Raw genomic sequence first — 18,102 nt, 5'->3', positions numbered from 1 at the left:
TGGAGAAATAAAGAAATGAGGTACACATGGAAATAGGAAGAAATGAGAGTTGACATTATTTACATTAAATATTAACACTTTAGATATTCAGACTAAAATCAGTTGATGAAAGCACTTACAGACTTTGTCCTTGGTGGATGTGAAACAGTAATGTGCTCAGAATTTAAGTGCCAACAGACCAACCACCGTATATTTAGCTTATATCTATTCACTTTGTTAACTGGAAAAATATATATTTATGTGTTGACATTATTTAACTCTTTTCATTATTTATGTGTTGAGTTTTTATCATCTACATAAAAAGTTGAGTTGCAACAAATAGATATGTTTTTTGTCCAGTAACGTATTATATATAGCTTTTTAAATATATCAAGGATTTAAAAACATTTTATTCTATTCCAGTTTTCAAAATTTTAGTGTTTAAAATGGATTTTAGTGTTTATTCTATTATTATGTTGTTCTTTTTAGATTATGGTATATGGAGAGCATTAGTGTCTTTACTCTCCTCGTTATGTTTGCAGGGAAAAAATATGTCCTGTAAAAAAATGGCATCCTATTTTGTCTTTGTTGAAGAATCCATAGAGCCCTCCCCCATGGAGTGTGTGGGTTACGAGCAGTATGTGCATCTCCCCGAGCTCAGTGCCATGTGGAAATTCAAGGAATGGCTTGGTTGGTCTAGAGAGGGGTTGGTAAAGGCTGCCTTACAATCATTGGAGATTACTTTTCAGTTTGTTTCGTCTGTCCTCTGTGACACAAGGACTTACATTGACAAAGAGGAATGGAAGAGAAGGCTTGAATCCTTAATTAGTTCCCAGATTGAGTTGATTTCAATGATTTGTGAAAATGACAAGCAGGTTCCCACTCTTCAGTTGTCAGTAAGTAGTGGTGTTCTCTCATGGAAAGTTTTCTGTGAGGTATGGCAGAGACCTGGTGCTTTACATGTGGTTAGCAGAACAAGTGAAGAGAGCTTACTTCCTCGTTTGGGTACATGGAAAAGCGCTGAAGCTATGGTTTCTAGAATGTGGCTTGCCATTGAAGGCCATATGCAAGGACTCCCTTCACTTTAGGTCTGGGGGAACCAAATATGTCAGGTAAGCCTCTTCTTGAATATGATAGAATCTGCAAGCCAAGATATTTGCACTCTTTAAAACAACATAAACAGTTCCATAATCTAGAAGATGCCAAACTTTGCAATGTCCTCCAGATCTTTGAGGCCTGGGTATTTGTAGGCCAAGAATTGTTGCAGAGAGTATATGAAAGAATAGACTCTGGGGATTTCGTAGGAGCATCCACAGACTGTTGGATGGTTGAAAGGATGTGGAACATGCTCACAGAAATTGTGAATTTGCTTCTAGTGATGGACCCAGATGATTTCCTTTGCCTTAAACACCAGTTGGCAATTAGCAGCACTAGTACGCTTGCAAGCGCATATTGCCTTCGGTCTGCCCCCCTTAGAGACCTTACAAATGCATGCAAGGAACTAAGGCATCTGGTGCCCAAAGTCATCGGTGTTGAGGCTGATCCAAAGGGTGGACCAAGGCTCCAGGAGGCACTTATGCATTTGTTTCATTCACATGGACTGCGCTCACATAACACTTCAGGTGCTTACCATGTTGCAACAATACATGTTCTGTTGGCCTTCGAGGCAATAGAAGCCGCAGTGAAAAGGTTTTTCTTCTCATATCAGCAGCTGGTAGTAACAACCATGGGTAGCACTGAAATGAAGGGTCCATCATATCTAGGTGCTTGTGATGCCCTACGTCAGATATATTTTGAACCACCTTATTTCCCTAGTGTGGATGGTGCAAAGACATTTTTGGGTTACTATTGGCACTAAAAGTTACAACTATGGTGGATGGTACACTGGAAGATCTACAGACAAATCAAGTGAAGTTTACAAGAGAAAGAACAGTGCCTTCAGTTTTTCAATGTATTACCCCAAATTCATACATACACTTTTTACATTGACAGTTTTGAGTACTATACATAGAATTATATTGGATATAGGATTAGACTCATTTTTGTTCATCCCCATCAGTAGGACCAATCAATAGAACAGTGCTAGAAATTTGGGATTTTTTTTTTTTTCCCCTCTCCAACATGGACCTCTCACACATTGGAGAGGTCCATGTTGGAGAGGGAAAAAAAAAAAAATCCCAAATTTCTAGCACTGTTCTATTGATTGGTCCTACTGATGGGGATGAACAAAAATGAGTCTAATCCTATATCCAATATAATTCTATGTATAGTACTCAAAACTGTCAATGTAAAAAGTGTATGTATGAATTTGGGGTAATACATTGAAAAACTGAAGGCACTGTTCTTTCTCTTGTAAACTTCACTTGATTTGTCTGTAGATCTTCCAGTGTACCATCCACCATAGTTGTAACTTTTAGTGACAATAGTAACCCAAAAATGTCTTTGCACCATCCACACTAGGGAAATAAGGTGGTTCAAAATATATCTGACATAGGGCATCACAAGCACCTAGATATGATGGACCCTTCATTTCAGTGCTACCCATGGTTGTTACTACCAGCTGGTGATATGAGAAGAAAAACCTTTTCACCGCGGCTTCTATTCCCTGGAAGGCCAACAGAACATGTATTATTGCAACATGGTAAGCACCTGAAGTGTTATGTGAGCGCAGTCCATGTGAATGAAACAAATGCATAAGTGCCTCCTAGAGCCTTGGTCCACCCTTTGGATCAGCCTCAACACCGATGACTTTGGGCACCAGATGCCTTAGTTCCTTGCATGCATTTGTAAGGTCTCTAAGGGGGGCAGACCGAAGGCAATATGCGCTTGCAAGCGTACTAGTGCTGCTAATTGCCAACTGGTGTTTAAGGCAAAGGAAATCATCTGGGTCCATCACTAGAAGCAAATTCACAATTTCTGTGAGCATGTTCCACATCCTTTCAACCATCCAACAGTCTGTGGATGCTCCTACGAAATCCCCAGAGTCTATTCTTTCATATACTCTCTGCAACAATTCTTGGCCTACAAATACCCAGGCCTCAAAGATCTGGAGGACATTGCAAAGTTTGGCATCTTCTAGATTATGGAACTGTTTATGTTGTTTTAAAGAGTGCAAATATCTTGGCTTGTAGATTCTATCATATTCAAGAAGAGGCTTACCTGACATATTTGGTTCCCCCAGACCTAAAGTGAAGGGAGTCCTCTGCATATGGCCTTCAATGGCAAGCCATATTCTAGAAACCATAGCTTCAGCACTTTTCCATGTACCCAAACGAGGAAGTAATCTCTCTTCACTTGTTCTGCTAACCACAGGTAAAGCACCAGGTCTCTGCCATACCTCACGGAAAACTTTCCATGAGAGAACACCACTACTTACTGACAACTGAAGAGTGGGAACCTGCTTGTCATTTTCACAAATCATTGAAATCAACTCAATCTGGGAACTAATTAAGGATTCAAGCCTTCTCTTCCATTCCTCTTTGTCAATGTAAGTCCTTGTGTCACAGAGGACAGACGAAACAAACTGAAAAGTAATCTCCAATGATTGTAAGGCAGCCTTTACCAACCCCTCTCTAGACCAACCAGGCCATTCCTTGAATTTCCACATGGCACTGAGCTCGGGGAGATGCACATACTGCTCGTAACCCGCACACTCCATGGGGGAGGGCTCTATGGATTCTTCAACAAAGGCAAAATAGGATGCCATTTTTTTACAGGACATATTTTTTCCCTGCAAACATAACGAGGAGAGTAAAGACACTAATGCTCGCCATATACCATAATCTAAAAAGAACAACATAATAATAGAATAAACACTAAAATCCATTTTAAACACTAAAATTTTGAAAACTGGAATAGAATAAAATGTTCTTAAATCCTTGATATATTTAAAAAGCTATATATAATACGTCACTGGAAAAAAAACATATCTATTTGTTGCAACTCAACTTTTTATGTAGATGATAAAAACTCAACACATAAATAATGAAAAGAGTTAAATAATGTCAACACATAAATATATATTTTTCCAGTTAACAAAGTGAATAGATATAAGCTAAATATACGGTGGTTGGTCTGTTGGCACTTAAATTCTGAGCACATTACTGTTGCACATCCACCAAGGACAAAGTCTGTAAGTGCTTTCATCAACTGATTTTAGTCTGAATATCTAAAGTGTTAATATTTAATGTAAATAATGTCAACTCTCATTTCTTCCTATTTCCATGTGTACCTCATTTCTTTATTTCTCCATTTATACTTATTAGATCAAATTTATCTACTGTTTCCACTGTGCATATATACTCACAATGTTAATAACTAAACAGATTCCTTAACAACAATATTCCACATTTATTAGACTATGCAATTGTCTTGTAATTTTTTACTATCGTTTTCCATTTCTCCATCCAAACAGATGACACCAGTTTCATCTACCGACATACACGTTTAAATGGGTACCCTGTAATTAAGATGTAAACAGGGGATTATTTAATGTTGGTTGCGTGATATGAGTTCATACAATATAGAAGACATTCTATTGCAGAAGTAGATATTAATCTATGAAGGAAAAACATACTCATATCACGCATCAGATTTCAGAAACCAACCTAATAAAATGGACTTTTCTTTATACAGTTTTGTTTTGTTCGAGTTTTTTTGTGGATGGTGATGACATCATTTTTAGTATTTAATTAAAAATGAACTTTTATGTGTATGTATTTGCGTTGATAGAGTCTATGGATGGATAGAGTCTATGGATGTTGACGATATCATTATCATTAGTAATTAAAAAAAGGTTATAGACTATGGTTGCTATAGGCGCAACCCTTGTTTCAAAATTATGCCGGTGCTTGATACAAAATTATGCGAATGATGGTTGAATTCTAAAGTAATTAATTTATAATTTCATAGTTAAGATAATGAAGAGTAAGATAATAGTAGTTGAGATAATCAAAAGTAGTTATCTTAAACCGTTGCAGCTCCACTTTTGCACACCTCAACAGCTCATAATCTTTTATACGACTGCGTATAATATATCTACAGTATTCATAATTCATTTGTATAATATAAAATTGAATGAAATGAGGACAGATGATTTGCTGTTAGATTTTGCAGGCAACACGAATATTTATTAATCACAAGTTTTAATGTTATGGTGAGAATTGTTACACAAATCTAACGAATTCCAGAATGATTATGGCAAGCTCTCCATAAGTAGTGAGACAAGTATGAGAATGATGAACTCTGTTGAAAAATTCTTACATAAAAGAAATCTTAAAAAGAAAAAGTGACCAGGATTTCAAGCAAACTAAAGTAGAATAGTATACTCAATGAAATCGTGTTTCAAAGTATAGAGAGTTTCTAAACGCAATCAATTAGATGGAATTAACAGGCTCACATTATTTCTGGTTTTAGTTATACAACTATATACAATTGATGAGAATGCCAAACTTTAATTGCTGTCACCATTGTTACAATACATTATAATTTTGAACTTTTATTGTTACCAGTCATACAAGTCCCAGCCTAATTACCACTGGTACTTGGACTGCCCAGTAAGCTCTGATATGATATTTGACTAAAATTTGACTTCTGAACGCATTTGATTTGTATGCAGCAACTAAAAGTAGAATTAGTCAAAGACACTACAAAATCTAAATCCATTTATGAGGCAACCGAAGCGGAGGGAAATGCGTCAAGAGGCCCAATCAAGGGTTTGATCCATCCGATAATCATGCAAACCCTCGAACTGTTTAATACATTTTTTGGAATTCAGTTCCAGCGGAGCTCAATAATGATAGGCTTAGAATTTTGGGCGTCACTAAAATATTTGTTAATTCTGATTAATATTTTAAAGTAATTTAAGTTATATTTTATTATTAATATTTGAAAGTAATTTAAGTTTATGGATTATATAAGCTTTGAATTGATAGTAAATGAGTATATTGTTAAATTACATTTTCCAAAAAAAAGGTTATTGGTTCAAATATCTATCATTTCAGTGCATAAAATTAAATTGTATTTTATTATTTAAATTGTAAATTTATAAAGTGGAATGTAATTTAATTGTTACTGAAATTTTATGTTTTGAAGTTTTTTTGTAAAGAAACTATTTCTGAGAAATCTTTTAGGCATTAGAATTGCAAAAATTTATACGACGACAAACGAGATTTTGGTAAAAATATTTGAAAAAATGAAAATGACACAACAAAACAATTACAACTATGCATTTAAATTTAGCAGACTGCTATATGAAAAAAAAAGACAAGACAGTCTAATCCACACTAAAGGTTTGGGCCAAAACTCTTAATACCGTAACTCGGTAAACGAAGCAACAATGGTGTATGATCGCAACCCAGTTTGTACAAAACAAAGCAATAATGGTATATGATCGCAACCCATCTTGTAAAAAACAATATCTTAGGGTGATCGACTATTTACCATAAATTATGAACCCTCGAATTTGAACAAAATGAAAGTAAATTCAAAAACAGCAATTTTATCACGAGATGGATGAACGGACATAACTGAGCAATAAATTCAAAAACAGCAATTTTATCAACAGATTGACGAACAGACATAAATTCGCAGAGGAGATAAATGGTCTTTTACGCAGAGACAGTGATGACGGAAATTATTACACCAGATTAAAATTTTGCACTTCAATGAAGTGATTTGCAACTCAAATTAGAATGTTAGGCGAGTCCAAATAGATGTTAAAATTCACCGAGAATTCGCAGGCTTCAGATGTACTAACCTTGCCCACCGCAAATCTCGATAACCAATGGCCAGCTCCTCTGTCTATTGAACGTCTCCTCTGTTCTGTTCGCCGCGGAGTGCTCACCTCCCTCTCTGTTCGCCGGAGTCCAGAAGGTGAATTGTGGCGGAATGGTTTTGCAGATAGGATTGCCGGGACTTTGAATGGCCTGGAGGAAGTTGGTCCGGTTCGTACATGACGTAAATGAGCTCTCCCATCGGTCATCAATACGATCTGAGTGGAGGCCACGCTCTCCCGTCCGTCATCAATACGATCTGAGTGGAGGCCACCCGTGGCTGCGGGCAGGGTCGCCGGGGGCGTCTATGGGTAGCCGGAGAGGGATGCCGGAGACGAATACCATTTATGATGCATGGTCGATGATGTTGTATGCGGCTGTCAGAGGGGTACTCCATAGCATTAACTTTGCTATGGAGGTGGAAATAGGACTCGCAGTCCTAGATACACCTCATAGATCAACAGCGTGCCACATTTATGCAAATTGTCAGATAGTAATGTAATGCCTAGGAACAATAAATTCCAAATAACAACGCTGGCTTTAATAACGAAAGGTGAACACATGTAAGAGAAACCAACATTTATATCACATATAAGCATTGCAGCGTGTGATTCTGACAAGGAATTCACTGAAATTAACCACAAGCTATGTTATCAAGGGAACCAAGATCATTCTCATATCGTTGTTCATTAAATTCTTCACGAGAATTGATGCTGTACCCTAAATTTAATGAAATTTACTTACCAACGTGTACTTCATGCTGCTTCTTTATATTTGGCACTGTGTCGATAGTAACATCAGGCTCGGTATCCTGCCAAGAGTCTCCACATGTAAATTGTTTTTTGATAAAACGATAGCTAAAATGTTATTCGTACATCAAAGGGCAACGAGTTGGTCGTTTCCATCTAGTTATTAGCAAAAAAAACTGCAATGCATGTAAGCAACCTACAAACTGATTTATTGTGGGGTGAAGCCTGTTGGGTATTTTTCTTTAAATGGGAAAATACCAAAAACCAAAAACCAAACAAATACACAGAGGCAATGCTCTGTTTTTTTTACTCCAGGATCTTTTGTGCACAGAAGACTTAAAAAAAATTTCATGAAGAAAACAGAGTAATTCACCACCATAAAACTTTCTATTCATTAAAAATTGATACAAAGATTTACCACTGTAGAATCCCTTTTGTATTCACTGCTGTGAAAAATAACTTACTGCTGTAACAAAGGTTTACATGAGCTTACTGCTGTAAAACAAAATTTACATTCACTGGTGTGAAAAACTTTTACATGCTGCTGTAAGAACAAAACTTACAGAGTTACAAAAACTCGCTCCACAATTATCTTTATGCACTTGCAAAACCACACATGGTTTTCCTTCACCTCTGTTTTTCAATGCCTCACAAAATTTTCAAAATATATTTTTGCACTGCTGTGCTTACATCCTCTGGTTCTTCTTTTCGCTGCTGCGAACACATAACATTCACTTCCCGTGTGCCATCCAAGAAACAATGGTCAACATAGTAATAAATTACATACTCATGTCCCATACAGAATTTATGTAATAAGTACATACGCCCATACCTTTTCATAAAAAAAAACTTACGAACTCTATGTAAAACTTTAATATTTTACCTACCACTATGACATTTCATTAAGACGTATGGTCAACCAAAACTTAGCTTTACTCCACGTAACATTTAATATTTGCCGTCGGGTGAATTTCAAACATTATGCAATTTGGTTTTGGGAAGCCATCGGGTCCACTCCATCGCATCGCAACTTTACTCATGTTAAAAACCCCGACCCTATGATATTGCCTATAGCGAAGTGCCGATGCGATATCGGCGATCGCTCATCGCAAACACAAAAGCTTCTTTATAACTCCTTCACTTTGACTTTGCCGATGCGATATCGGCGATTGCAGTTGAAATTATATTTTCAACACTCCCCTTTAATTTCAACTGTCGGGCATTCAATCATACCCAAACACTTCCTCAAAAATTCAAAGCTCTTCTGATCCAATGGCTTTGTTAAGATGTCTGCTACCTGTTCTTGAGTCCTGCAATGTTCCAAGACAATTTCTCCATTGTTCACCAATTCTCTGATGTAGTGAAACCTTGTATCAATGTGTTTCGTTCTCTTATGAAACACTGAATTCTTTGACAATGCAATAGCTGAGCTATTGTCACAAAAGATCACTGTCGCTTTTGCCTGCTCTTGGCCTAAGCTTCTCAACATTCTTCTCATCCACACTGCTTGACATGCTGCTGCTGTAGCTGCCACATATTCAGCCTCTGCTGTAGACAATGCTACAATGGACTGCTTCTTAGAAGCCCATGAAATGGCTCCTGAACCCATATTAAAAACATAACCGGAAGTGCTCTTCCGATCATCTACACTTCCAGCCCAATCGCTATCAGTGTAACCAATTAAATCTGAACTTTCTGAGACACTATATAATATGCCAAACATTTTGGTACCTTTGACATACCTCAAAATTCTCTTTGCTGCCTGCCAATGTGCCTCCTTCGGCCTCTCCATGAACCTGGAAATCAAACTAACAGCATACATTAAATCAGGCCTAGTTGCTGTTAAATACATAAGGCTGCCCACAATACTTTTATACAGACTAGGATCAAAATCCTTGCTGCTGTCCTCTCTGCTGAGCTTTAATCCCATTACTGTGGGAGTGATTGCTGCCTTGCATTCTTCCATCTTAAATCTGCTCAAAACTTGATTTACATATTTTGCTTGAGATATGAAAATTCCTTTTTCATTTTGATCTACTTCTATGCCTAAGAAGTATCTCAACAAACCCATGTCAGTCATTTCAAATTCATCCTTCATGACTGATTTAAAATTCTTAATGAGCTGATCATCATTACCTGTGAAAATCACATCATCAACATACAAGACAACAATTAAAATTTTACCATCCTTTTCCTTGATGTAGACTGTGGGTTCTCCTTCACATTTGTCAAATTCATTATCTAATAGATATGAATCTATCCTGCTGTACCATGCTCTTGGCGCTTGCTTCAGCCCATAAAGAGCTTTCTTCAATTTGCACACTTTGTGCTCTTCACCTTTCTTCTCATAGCCGAGAGGCTGTTCAACATAAACCTCTTCTTTTAACACTCCATTTAGGAAAGCTGATTTCACATCCATTTGGTAGACTTTCCATTTGTTTTGTGCTGCTATGGACAGCACTGCTCTCACGGTTTCCATTCTTGCAACCGGTGCGAAAGTCTCCTCATAATCTCTCCCATACTGCTGCTTGTACCCTTTGACAACCAGCCTTGCCTTGTGCCTTTCAATCTTGCCTTCAGCATTGCTCTTGGTCTTGTAGACCCATTTCACACCAATGACTTCTTTGCCTTTTGGTAACTCAACCAAATCCCATGTTTTGTTTCTCTCTATGGCATTCATCTCCTCATCCATAGCTTCTATCCATTTCCTATCTCTAATTGCTTCTTCGAAATGAATAGGATCATCAACATGACAATACAAGGCAAATAAGGAATTCATTCCTTCATTATAAATGTCACTTAGATTTCTAAACTTCTTACCTCTTTCACTTGGTGTGCAAGTGCTTGAAGATGCACTTGAATTTCCTCCTTGTGGTGTGCTTGGAGAAGCACTCTCATTGATCCTCAATGGTGTTCCTTGCTGTCCTTGTGTTGGCGCTGCTGTTTGGGGATGTACTTCAGCCACTTCCTCTTCATCTTCATCATGAGACAAACAGTTTTTGACATTCACTGTTTTCTCTATGCTTCCATCCCAAGCTTCCTCCTCAATGAATTGAACATCCCTGCTTACAAAGAACTTCTTGGTAGATGGAATGTACAGCCTGTAGGCTTTGGATTCATCACTGTATCCAATGAAGATGCATTTCTCCCCTTTGCTGTCCAACTTCCTCCTTAGCTGATCTGGTATGTGTGCATAGGCCACACACCCAAAAACTCTCATGTGGGTGACTCCTTGCTTTCTCCCACTCCATGCCTCTTCTGGCACCTTGTTCATGACTGCTTTTGTAGGACACCTGTTCAATATATAAACTGCACAATGTACAGCTTCAGCCCAATACTCATTTGGCAAATGCTTTGCCTTCAACATGCTCCTTGCCATATCCATAATGGTCCTGTTCTTCCTTTCAGCAACTCCATTTTGCTGTGGGGTGTACCGAGTTGTAAACTGTTTGTGAATTCCATTTTCTCTACAGAATCTTAGGAATTCCTTGGAGATATACTCACCTCCTCTATCAGTTCTCAAAACTTTTATATGCAGCCCGCTTTGGTTCTCCACAAGTGCTTTGAAATTTTGGAATTTCTCAAACACTTCACTTTTGTTTTTAAGGAAATATATCCAAGTTTTTCTTGTATAATCATCAATGAATGTCAAGAAATATAGGCTGCCAGCTAATGATGGAGCTTGCATTGGTCCACACAAATCTGAGTGGATAATCTCTAAGGGTGCCTTTGCCCTTATGCTTTTCCCTGATGGAAAACTTTCTCTATGTTGTTTTCCCAATATGCAACCTTCACAAAGGCTGTCTGGCTTCTCTATCAATGGTAATCCCTTTACCATTCCTTTTCTGCTCAATAAGTTTAGGCCTCCAAAATTTAGATGCCCGAATCTCAAGTGCCATAACCAGTTCTCATCCTTTGGCACGCTTTGGAAGGCCTCTTGGGTGACTGCTGCAATTTCACCTTTGTTTTTCATGTCTGCCCTGATCCTGAGAGGGAACATCCTGTTCCTTGTCATCTTCACTTCAGCAATGCATCTTTTGCTGGGTGGTATGTCCATGATGGTGCACACATCATTTTTAAAGAAAACATTGTACCCCTTATGGACAAGCTGTCCAATACTCAAGAGATTACATCTCATTCCGGGAACATAGTATACATCTGCTATGGTTTTCCTTTCTCCTTGCTTTGAAAGTATTTTTATTTCTCCTTTTCCCATAACAGACACTTTACTATCAGTTCCTAGTGTGACTTCTGATTTCACATTTTTATCTAGGGCAGAAAAGAAGGCAATGTTTCCGGTCATATGGTTGCTGCAACCTGAGTCTAAAAACCATATGTCCTCACTATGTGTTTCAGCCATGTTACAAGCTAACAGGACATTGTCTTGACTGCTGTTTTCTCTTGTAACATTTGCATTTTGTCTGCTGTTCATATCATGCTGTTTCTTTCTACAATCACTTGCATAATGTCCATACTTTTTGCAATAATAGCATTGAACATTAGATTTATCATACCTTTGTCCTTGAGCATGATGTTGTCCTCCTTGTTGGCTGCTGCCTTGGCCTTGGTTCTGATTTGGATTGCTGCCTCTTCCTTGTGCATTTGATGGGCTGTTCCTTCCACCTCTGTTCTGGCTTCTGCCTCTTCCTCTCTTGTTTCCTCTGCCTTGACCTCTTCCTCTTCCAAAGGACATCTGGGTCTTGAAGGCTTGCTCAAGAGATGAGTTTTCATTCCTACTCAACCTCTGTTCATGTGTTATCAGTGATGCATGTAGCTCATCAACTGAATATCTTGAGAGATCCTTTGTCTCTTCAATGGTGGTGACTATGGCATCAAACCTTGAGGGTAAGACCCTCAATATTTTCTCCACAATTCTTCTGTCTTCAATGGTTTCTCCATGAGTTCTCATTTGTGTGATTACACCAATCACATGAGTGAAGAATGAGTCAATATTATCTGACTCTTTCATGTTCAAGTTCTCAAAATCCTTTCTCAGCAATTGTAGTTTTGCTGTCTTCACTCTCTCCATGCCTTGATAGGCTGTCTTAAGGGTTTGCCATGCTTCATTGGCTGTCTTAGCTGCTGCTAACCTTGGAAACATACTCTGGTCTACTGCTAGATACAACAACACACGGGCTTTTGAGTCCTTCTTCCTATTGTTCTTAAGCAGATCCTTCTCTCCCTGAGTTAATGCATTGAACTCAGTTTCATCTGCTGGTTCTTCAAAGCCATCTTCAACTATTTCCCATAAGTCTTGGGAGGCAAGCAGGGCTGTCATAGTTATTGACCAATAGTCATAGTTCTTCCCATTGAACTGTGGGAGCTGGGTGTTAAACAAACCCATACCAGTGCTTGTGCTGGCCATTCCTTGACTGTGTATTTAAAACAGATCACTGCTTCTTCAGCAACACAAAAAAAACTTTTGAAATACCTGAATCCTTTGCTGTCTGAGTCTTCTGTCTGACTGAGAAGTTTTGCTGCAGCAACAACCTTCTCCCTTCAGCTTCTTGAACACCTTCAAGAGCCTAAGCCTGCTCTGATACCACTGTTGGGTATTTTTCTTTAAATGGGAAAATACCAAAAACCAAAAACCAAACAAATACACAGAGGCAATGCTCTGTTTTTTTTACTCCAGGATCTTTTGTGCACAGAAGACTTAAAAAAAAATTCATGAAGAAAACAGAGTAATTCACCACCATAAAACTTTCTATTCATTAAAAATTGATACAAAGATTTACCACTGTAGAATCCCTTTTGTATTCACTGCTGTGAAAAATAACTTACTGCTGTAACAAAGGTTTACATGAGCTTACTGCTGTAAAACAAAATTTACATTCACTGGTGTGAAAAACTTTTACATGCTGCTGTTAGAACAAAACTTACAGAGTTACAAAAACTCGCTCCACAATTATCTTTATGCACTTGCAAAACCACACATGGTTTTCCTTCACCTCTGTTTTTCAATGCCTCACAAAATTTTCAAAATATATTTTTGCACTGCTGTGCTTACATCCTCTGGTTCTTCTTTTCGCTGCTGCGAACACATAACATTCACTTCCCGTGTGCCATCCAAGAAACAATGGTCAACATAGTAATAAATTACATACTCATGTCCCATACAGAATTTATGTAATAAGTACATACGCCCATACCTTTTCATAAAAAAAAACTTACGAACTCTATGTAAAACTTTAATATTTTACCTACCACTATGACATTTCATTAAGACGTATGGTCAACCAAAACTTAGCTTTACTCCACGTAACATTTAATATTTGCCGTCGGGTGAATTTCAAACATTATGCAATTTGGTTTTGGGAAGCCATCGGGTCCACTCCATCGCATCGCAACTTTACTCATGTTAAAAATCCCGACCCTATGATATTGCCTATAGCGAAGTGCCGATGCGATATCGGCGATCGCTCATCGCAAACACAAAAGCTTCTTTATAACTCCTTCACTTTGACTTTGCCGATGCGATATCGGCGATTGCAGTTGAAATTATATTTTCAACACTCCCCTTTAATTTCAACTGTCGGGCATTCAATCATACCCAAACACTTCCTCAAAAATTCAAAGCTCTTCTGATCCAATGGCTTTGTTAAGATGTCTGCTACCTGTTCTTGAGTCCTGCAATGTTCCAAGACAATTTCTCCATTGTTCACCAATTCTCTGATGTAGTGAAACCTTGTATCAATGTGTTTCGTTCTCTTATGAAACACTGAATTCTTTGACAATGCAATAGCTGAGCTATTGTCACAAAAGATCACTGTCGCTTTTGCCTGCTCTTGGCCTAAGCTTCTCAACATTCTTCTCATCCACACTGCTTGACATGCTGCTGCTGTAGCTGCCACATATTCAGCCTCTGCTGTAGACAATGCTACAATGGACTGCTTCTTAGAAGCCCATGAAATGGCTCCTGAACCCATATTAAAAACATAACCGGAAGTGCTCTTCCGATCATCTACACTTCCAGCCCAATCGCTATCAGTGTAACCAATTAAATCTGAACTTTCTGAGACACTATATAATATGCCAAACATTTTGGTACCTTTGACATACCTCAAAATTCTCTTTGCTGCCTGCCAATGTGCCTCCTTCGGCCTCTCCATGAACCTGGAAATCAAACTAACAGCATACATTAAATCAGGCCTAGTTGCTGTTAAATACATAAGGCTGCCCACAATACTTTTATACAGACTAGGATCAAAATCCTTGCTGCTGTCCTCTCTGCTGAGCTTTAATCCCATTACTGTGGGAGTGATTGCTGCCTTGCATTCTTCCATCTTAAATCTGCTCAAAACTTGATTTACATATTTTGCTTGAGATATGAAAATTCCTTTTTCATTTTGATCTACTTCTATGCCTAAGAAGTATCTCAACAAACCCATGTCAGTCATTTCAAATTCATCCTTCATGACTGATTTAAAATTCTTAATGAGCTGATCATCATTACCTGTGAAAATCACATCATCAACATACAAGACAACAATTAAAATTTTACCATCATTTTCCTTGATGTAGACTGTGGGTTCTCCTTCACATTTGTCAAATTCATTATCTAATAGATATGAATCTATCCTGCTGTACCATGCTCTTGGCGCTTGCTTCAGCCCATAAAGAGCTTTCTTCAATTTGCACACTTTGTGCTCTTCACCTTTCTTCTCATAGCCGAGAGGCTGTTCAACATAAACCTCTTCTTTTAACACTCCATTTAGGAAAGCTGATTTCACATCCATTTGGTAGACTTTCCATTTGTTTTGTGCTGCTATGGACAGCACTGCTCTCACGGTTTCCATTCTTGCAACCGGTGCGAAAGTCTCCTCATAATCTCTCCCATACTGCTGCTTGTACCCTTTGACAACCAGCCTTGCCTTGTGCCTTTCAATCTTGCCTTCAGCATTGCTCTTGGTCTTGTAGACCCATTTCACACCAATGACTTCTTTGCCTTTTGGTAACTCAACCAAATCCCATGTTTTGTTTCTCTCTATGGCATTCATCTCCTCATCCATAGCTTCTATCCATTTCCTATCTCTAATTGCTTCTTCGAAATGAATAGGATCATCAACATGACAATACAAGGCAAATAAGGAATTCATTCCTTCATTATAAATGTCACTTAGATTTCTAAACTTCTTACCTCTTTCACTTGGTGTGCAAGTGCTTGAAGATGCACTTGAATTTCCTCCTTGTGGTGTGCTTGGAGAAGCACTCTCATTGATCCTCAATGGTGTTCCTTGCTGTCCTTGTGTTGGCGCTGCTGTTTGGGGATGTACTTCAGCCACTTCCTCTTCATCTTCATCATGAGACAAACAGTTTTTGACATTCACTGTTTTCTCTATGCTTCCATCCCAAGCTTCCTCCTCAATGAATTGAACATCCCTGCTTACAAAGAACTTCTTGGTAGATGGAATGTACAGCCTGTAGGCTTTGGATTCATCACTGTATCCAATGAAGATGCATTTCTCCCCTTTGCTGTCCAACTTCCTCCTTAGCTGATCTGGTATGTGTGCATAGGCCACACACCCAAAAACTCTCATGTGGGTGACTCCTTGCTTTCTCCCACTCCATGCCTCTTCTGGCACCTTGTTCATGACTGCTTTTGTAGGACACCTGTTCAATATATAAACTGCACAATGTACAGCTTCAGCCCAATACTCATTTGGCAAATGCTTTGCCTTCAACATGCTCCTTGCCATATCCATAATGGTCCTGTTCTTCCTTTCAGCAACTCCATTTTGCTGTGGGGTGTACCGAGTTGTAAACTGTTTGTGAATTCCATTTTCTCTACAGAATCTTAGGAATTCCTTGGAGATATACTCACCTCCTCTATCAGTTCTCAAAACTTTTATATGCAGCCCGCTTTGGTTCTCCACAAGTGCTTTGAAATTTTGGAATTTCTCAAACACTTCACTTTTGTTTTTAAGGAAATATATCCAAGTTTTTCTTGTATAATCATCAATGAATGTCAAGAAATATAGGCTGCCAGCTAATGATGGAGCTTGCATTGGTCCACACAAATCTGAGTGGATAATCTCTAAGGGTGCCTTTGCCCTTATGCTTTTCCCTGATGGAAAACTTTCTCTATGTTGTTTTCCCAATATGCAACCTTCACAAAGGCTGTCTGGCTTCTCTATCAATGGTAATCCCTTTACCATTCCTTTTCTGCTCAATAAGTTTAGGCCTCCAAAATTTAGATGCCCGAATCTCAAGTGCCATAACCAGTTCTCATCCTTTGGCACGCTTTGGAAGGCCTCTTGGGTGACTGCTGCAATTTCACCTTTGTTTTTCATGTCTGCCCTGATCCTGAGAGGGAACATCCTGTTCCTTGTCATCTTCACTTCAGCAATGCATCTTTTGCTGGGTGGTATGTCCATGATGGTGCACACATCATTTTTAAAGAAAACATTGTACCCCTTATGGACAAGCTGTCCAATACTCAAGAGATTACATCTCATTCCGGGAACATAGTATACATCTGCTATGGTTTTCCTTTCTCCTTGCTTTGAAAGTATTTTTATTTCTCCTTTTCCCATAACAGACACTTTACTATCAGTTCCTAGTGTGACTTCTGATTTCACATTTTTATCTAGGGCAGAAAAGAAGGCAATGTTTCCGGTCATATGGTTGCTGCAACCTGAGTCTAAAAACCATATGTCCTCACTATGTGTTTCAGCCATGTTACAAGCTAACAGGACATTGTCTTGACTGCTGTTTTCTCTTGTAACATTTGCATTTTGTCTGCTGTTCATATCATGCTGTTTCTTTCTACAATCACTTGCATAATGTCCATACTTTTTGCAATAATAGCATTGAACATTAGATTTATCATACCTTTGTCCTTGAGCATGATGTTGTCCTCCTTGTTGGCTGCTGCCTTGGCCTTGGTTCTGATTTGGATTGCTGCCTCTTCCTTGTGCATTTGATGGGCTGTTCCTTCCACCTCTGTTCTGGCTTCTGCCTCTTCCTCTCTTGTTTCCTCTGCCTTGACCTCTTCCTCTTCCAAAGGACATCTGGGTCTTGAAGGCTTGCTCAAGAGATGAGTTTTCATTCCTACTCAACCTCTGTTCATGTGTTATCAGTGATGCATGTAGCTCATCAACTGAATATCTTGAGAGATCCTTTGTCTCTTCAATGGTGGTGACTATGGCATCAAACCTTGAGGGTAAGACCCTCAATATTTTCTCCACAATTCTTCTGTCTTCAATGGTTTCTCCATGAGTTCTCATTTGTGTGATTACACCAATCACATGAGTGAAGAATGAGTCAATATTATCTGACTCTTTCATGTTCAAGTTCTCAAAATCCTTTCTCAGCAATTGTAGTTTTGTTGTCTTCACTCTCTCCATGCCTTGATAGGCTGTCTTAAGGGTTTGCCATGCTTCATTGGCTGTCTTAGCTGCTGCTAACCTTGGAAACATACTCTGGTCTACTGCTAGATACAACAACACATGGGCTTTTGAGTCCTTCTTCCTATTGTTCTTAAGCAGATCCTTCTCTCCCTGAGTTAATGCATTGAACTCAGTTTCATCTGCTGGTTCTTCAAAGCCATCTTCAACTATTTCCCATAAGTCTTGGGAGGCAAGCAGGGCTGTCATAGT

General features: G+C 38.6%; 2 protein-coding genes and 1 pseudogene across 2 annotated transcripts; 2 read left to right on the top strand and 1 right to left on the bottom strand.

The window, feature by feature from the left end:
• The first annotated feature begins 545 nt into the window (after window positions 1-545).
• Window positions 546-1,067, top strand: LOC149184607 (nematode resistance protein-like HSPRO2). Its single transcript, XM_089415397.1, has one exon. It carries the CDS (start codon window positions 546-548, stop codon window positions 1,065-1,067), a length of 522 nt encoding a protein of 173 aa, XP_089271523.1.
• Window positions 1,068-1,084: 17 nt separating this feature from the next.
• LOC149184606 (nematode resistance protein-like HSPRO2 pseudogene) lies at window positions 1,085-1,837 on the top strand (annotated as a pseudogene).
• An 846-nt stretch (window positions 1,838-2,683) lies between these two features.
• Window positions 2,684-3,685, bottom strand: LOC149184605 (nematode resistance protein-like HSPRO2). The gene is made up of 2 exons (XM_089415396.1): window positions 3,221-3,685; window positions 2,684-3,025 (listed from the first exon to the last, which is right to left on the bottom strand). Exons 1-2 carry the CDS (start codon window positions 3,683-3,685, stop codon window positions 2,684-2,686), a joined length of 807 nt encoding a protein of 268 aa, XP_089271522.1.
• Between the last annotated feature and the right edge of the window lie 14,417 nt (window positions 3,686-18,102).

The sequence above is a fragment of the Pinus tabuliformis genome, chromosome 3_2 (assembly GCF_031772625.1).
Source record: "Pinus tabuliformis cultivar Carrire ecotype Pingquan chromosome 3_2, CPIR1, whole genome shotgun sequence".
Taxonomy (NCBI): domain Eukaryota; kingdom Viridiplantae; phylum Streptophyta; class Pinopsida; order Pinales; family Pinaceae; genus Pinus; species Pinus tabuliformis.
The sequence above is the reverse complement of the archived record's forward strand: the minus strand, read 5'-3'. Positions and strand labels throughout refer to the sequence as shown.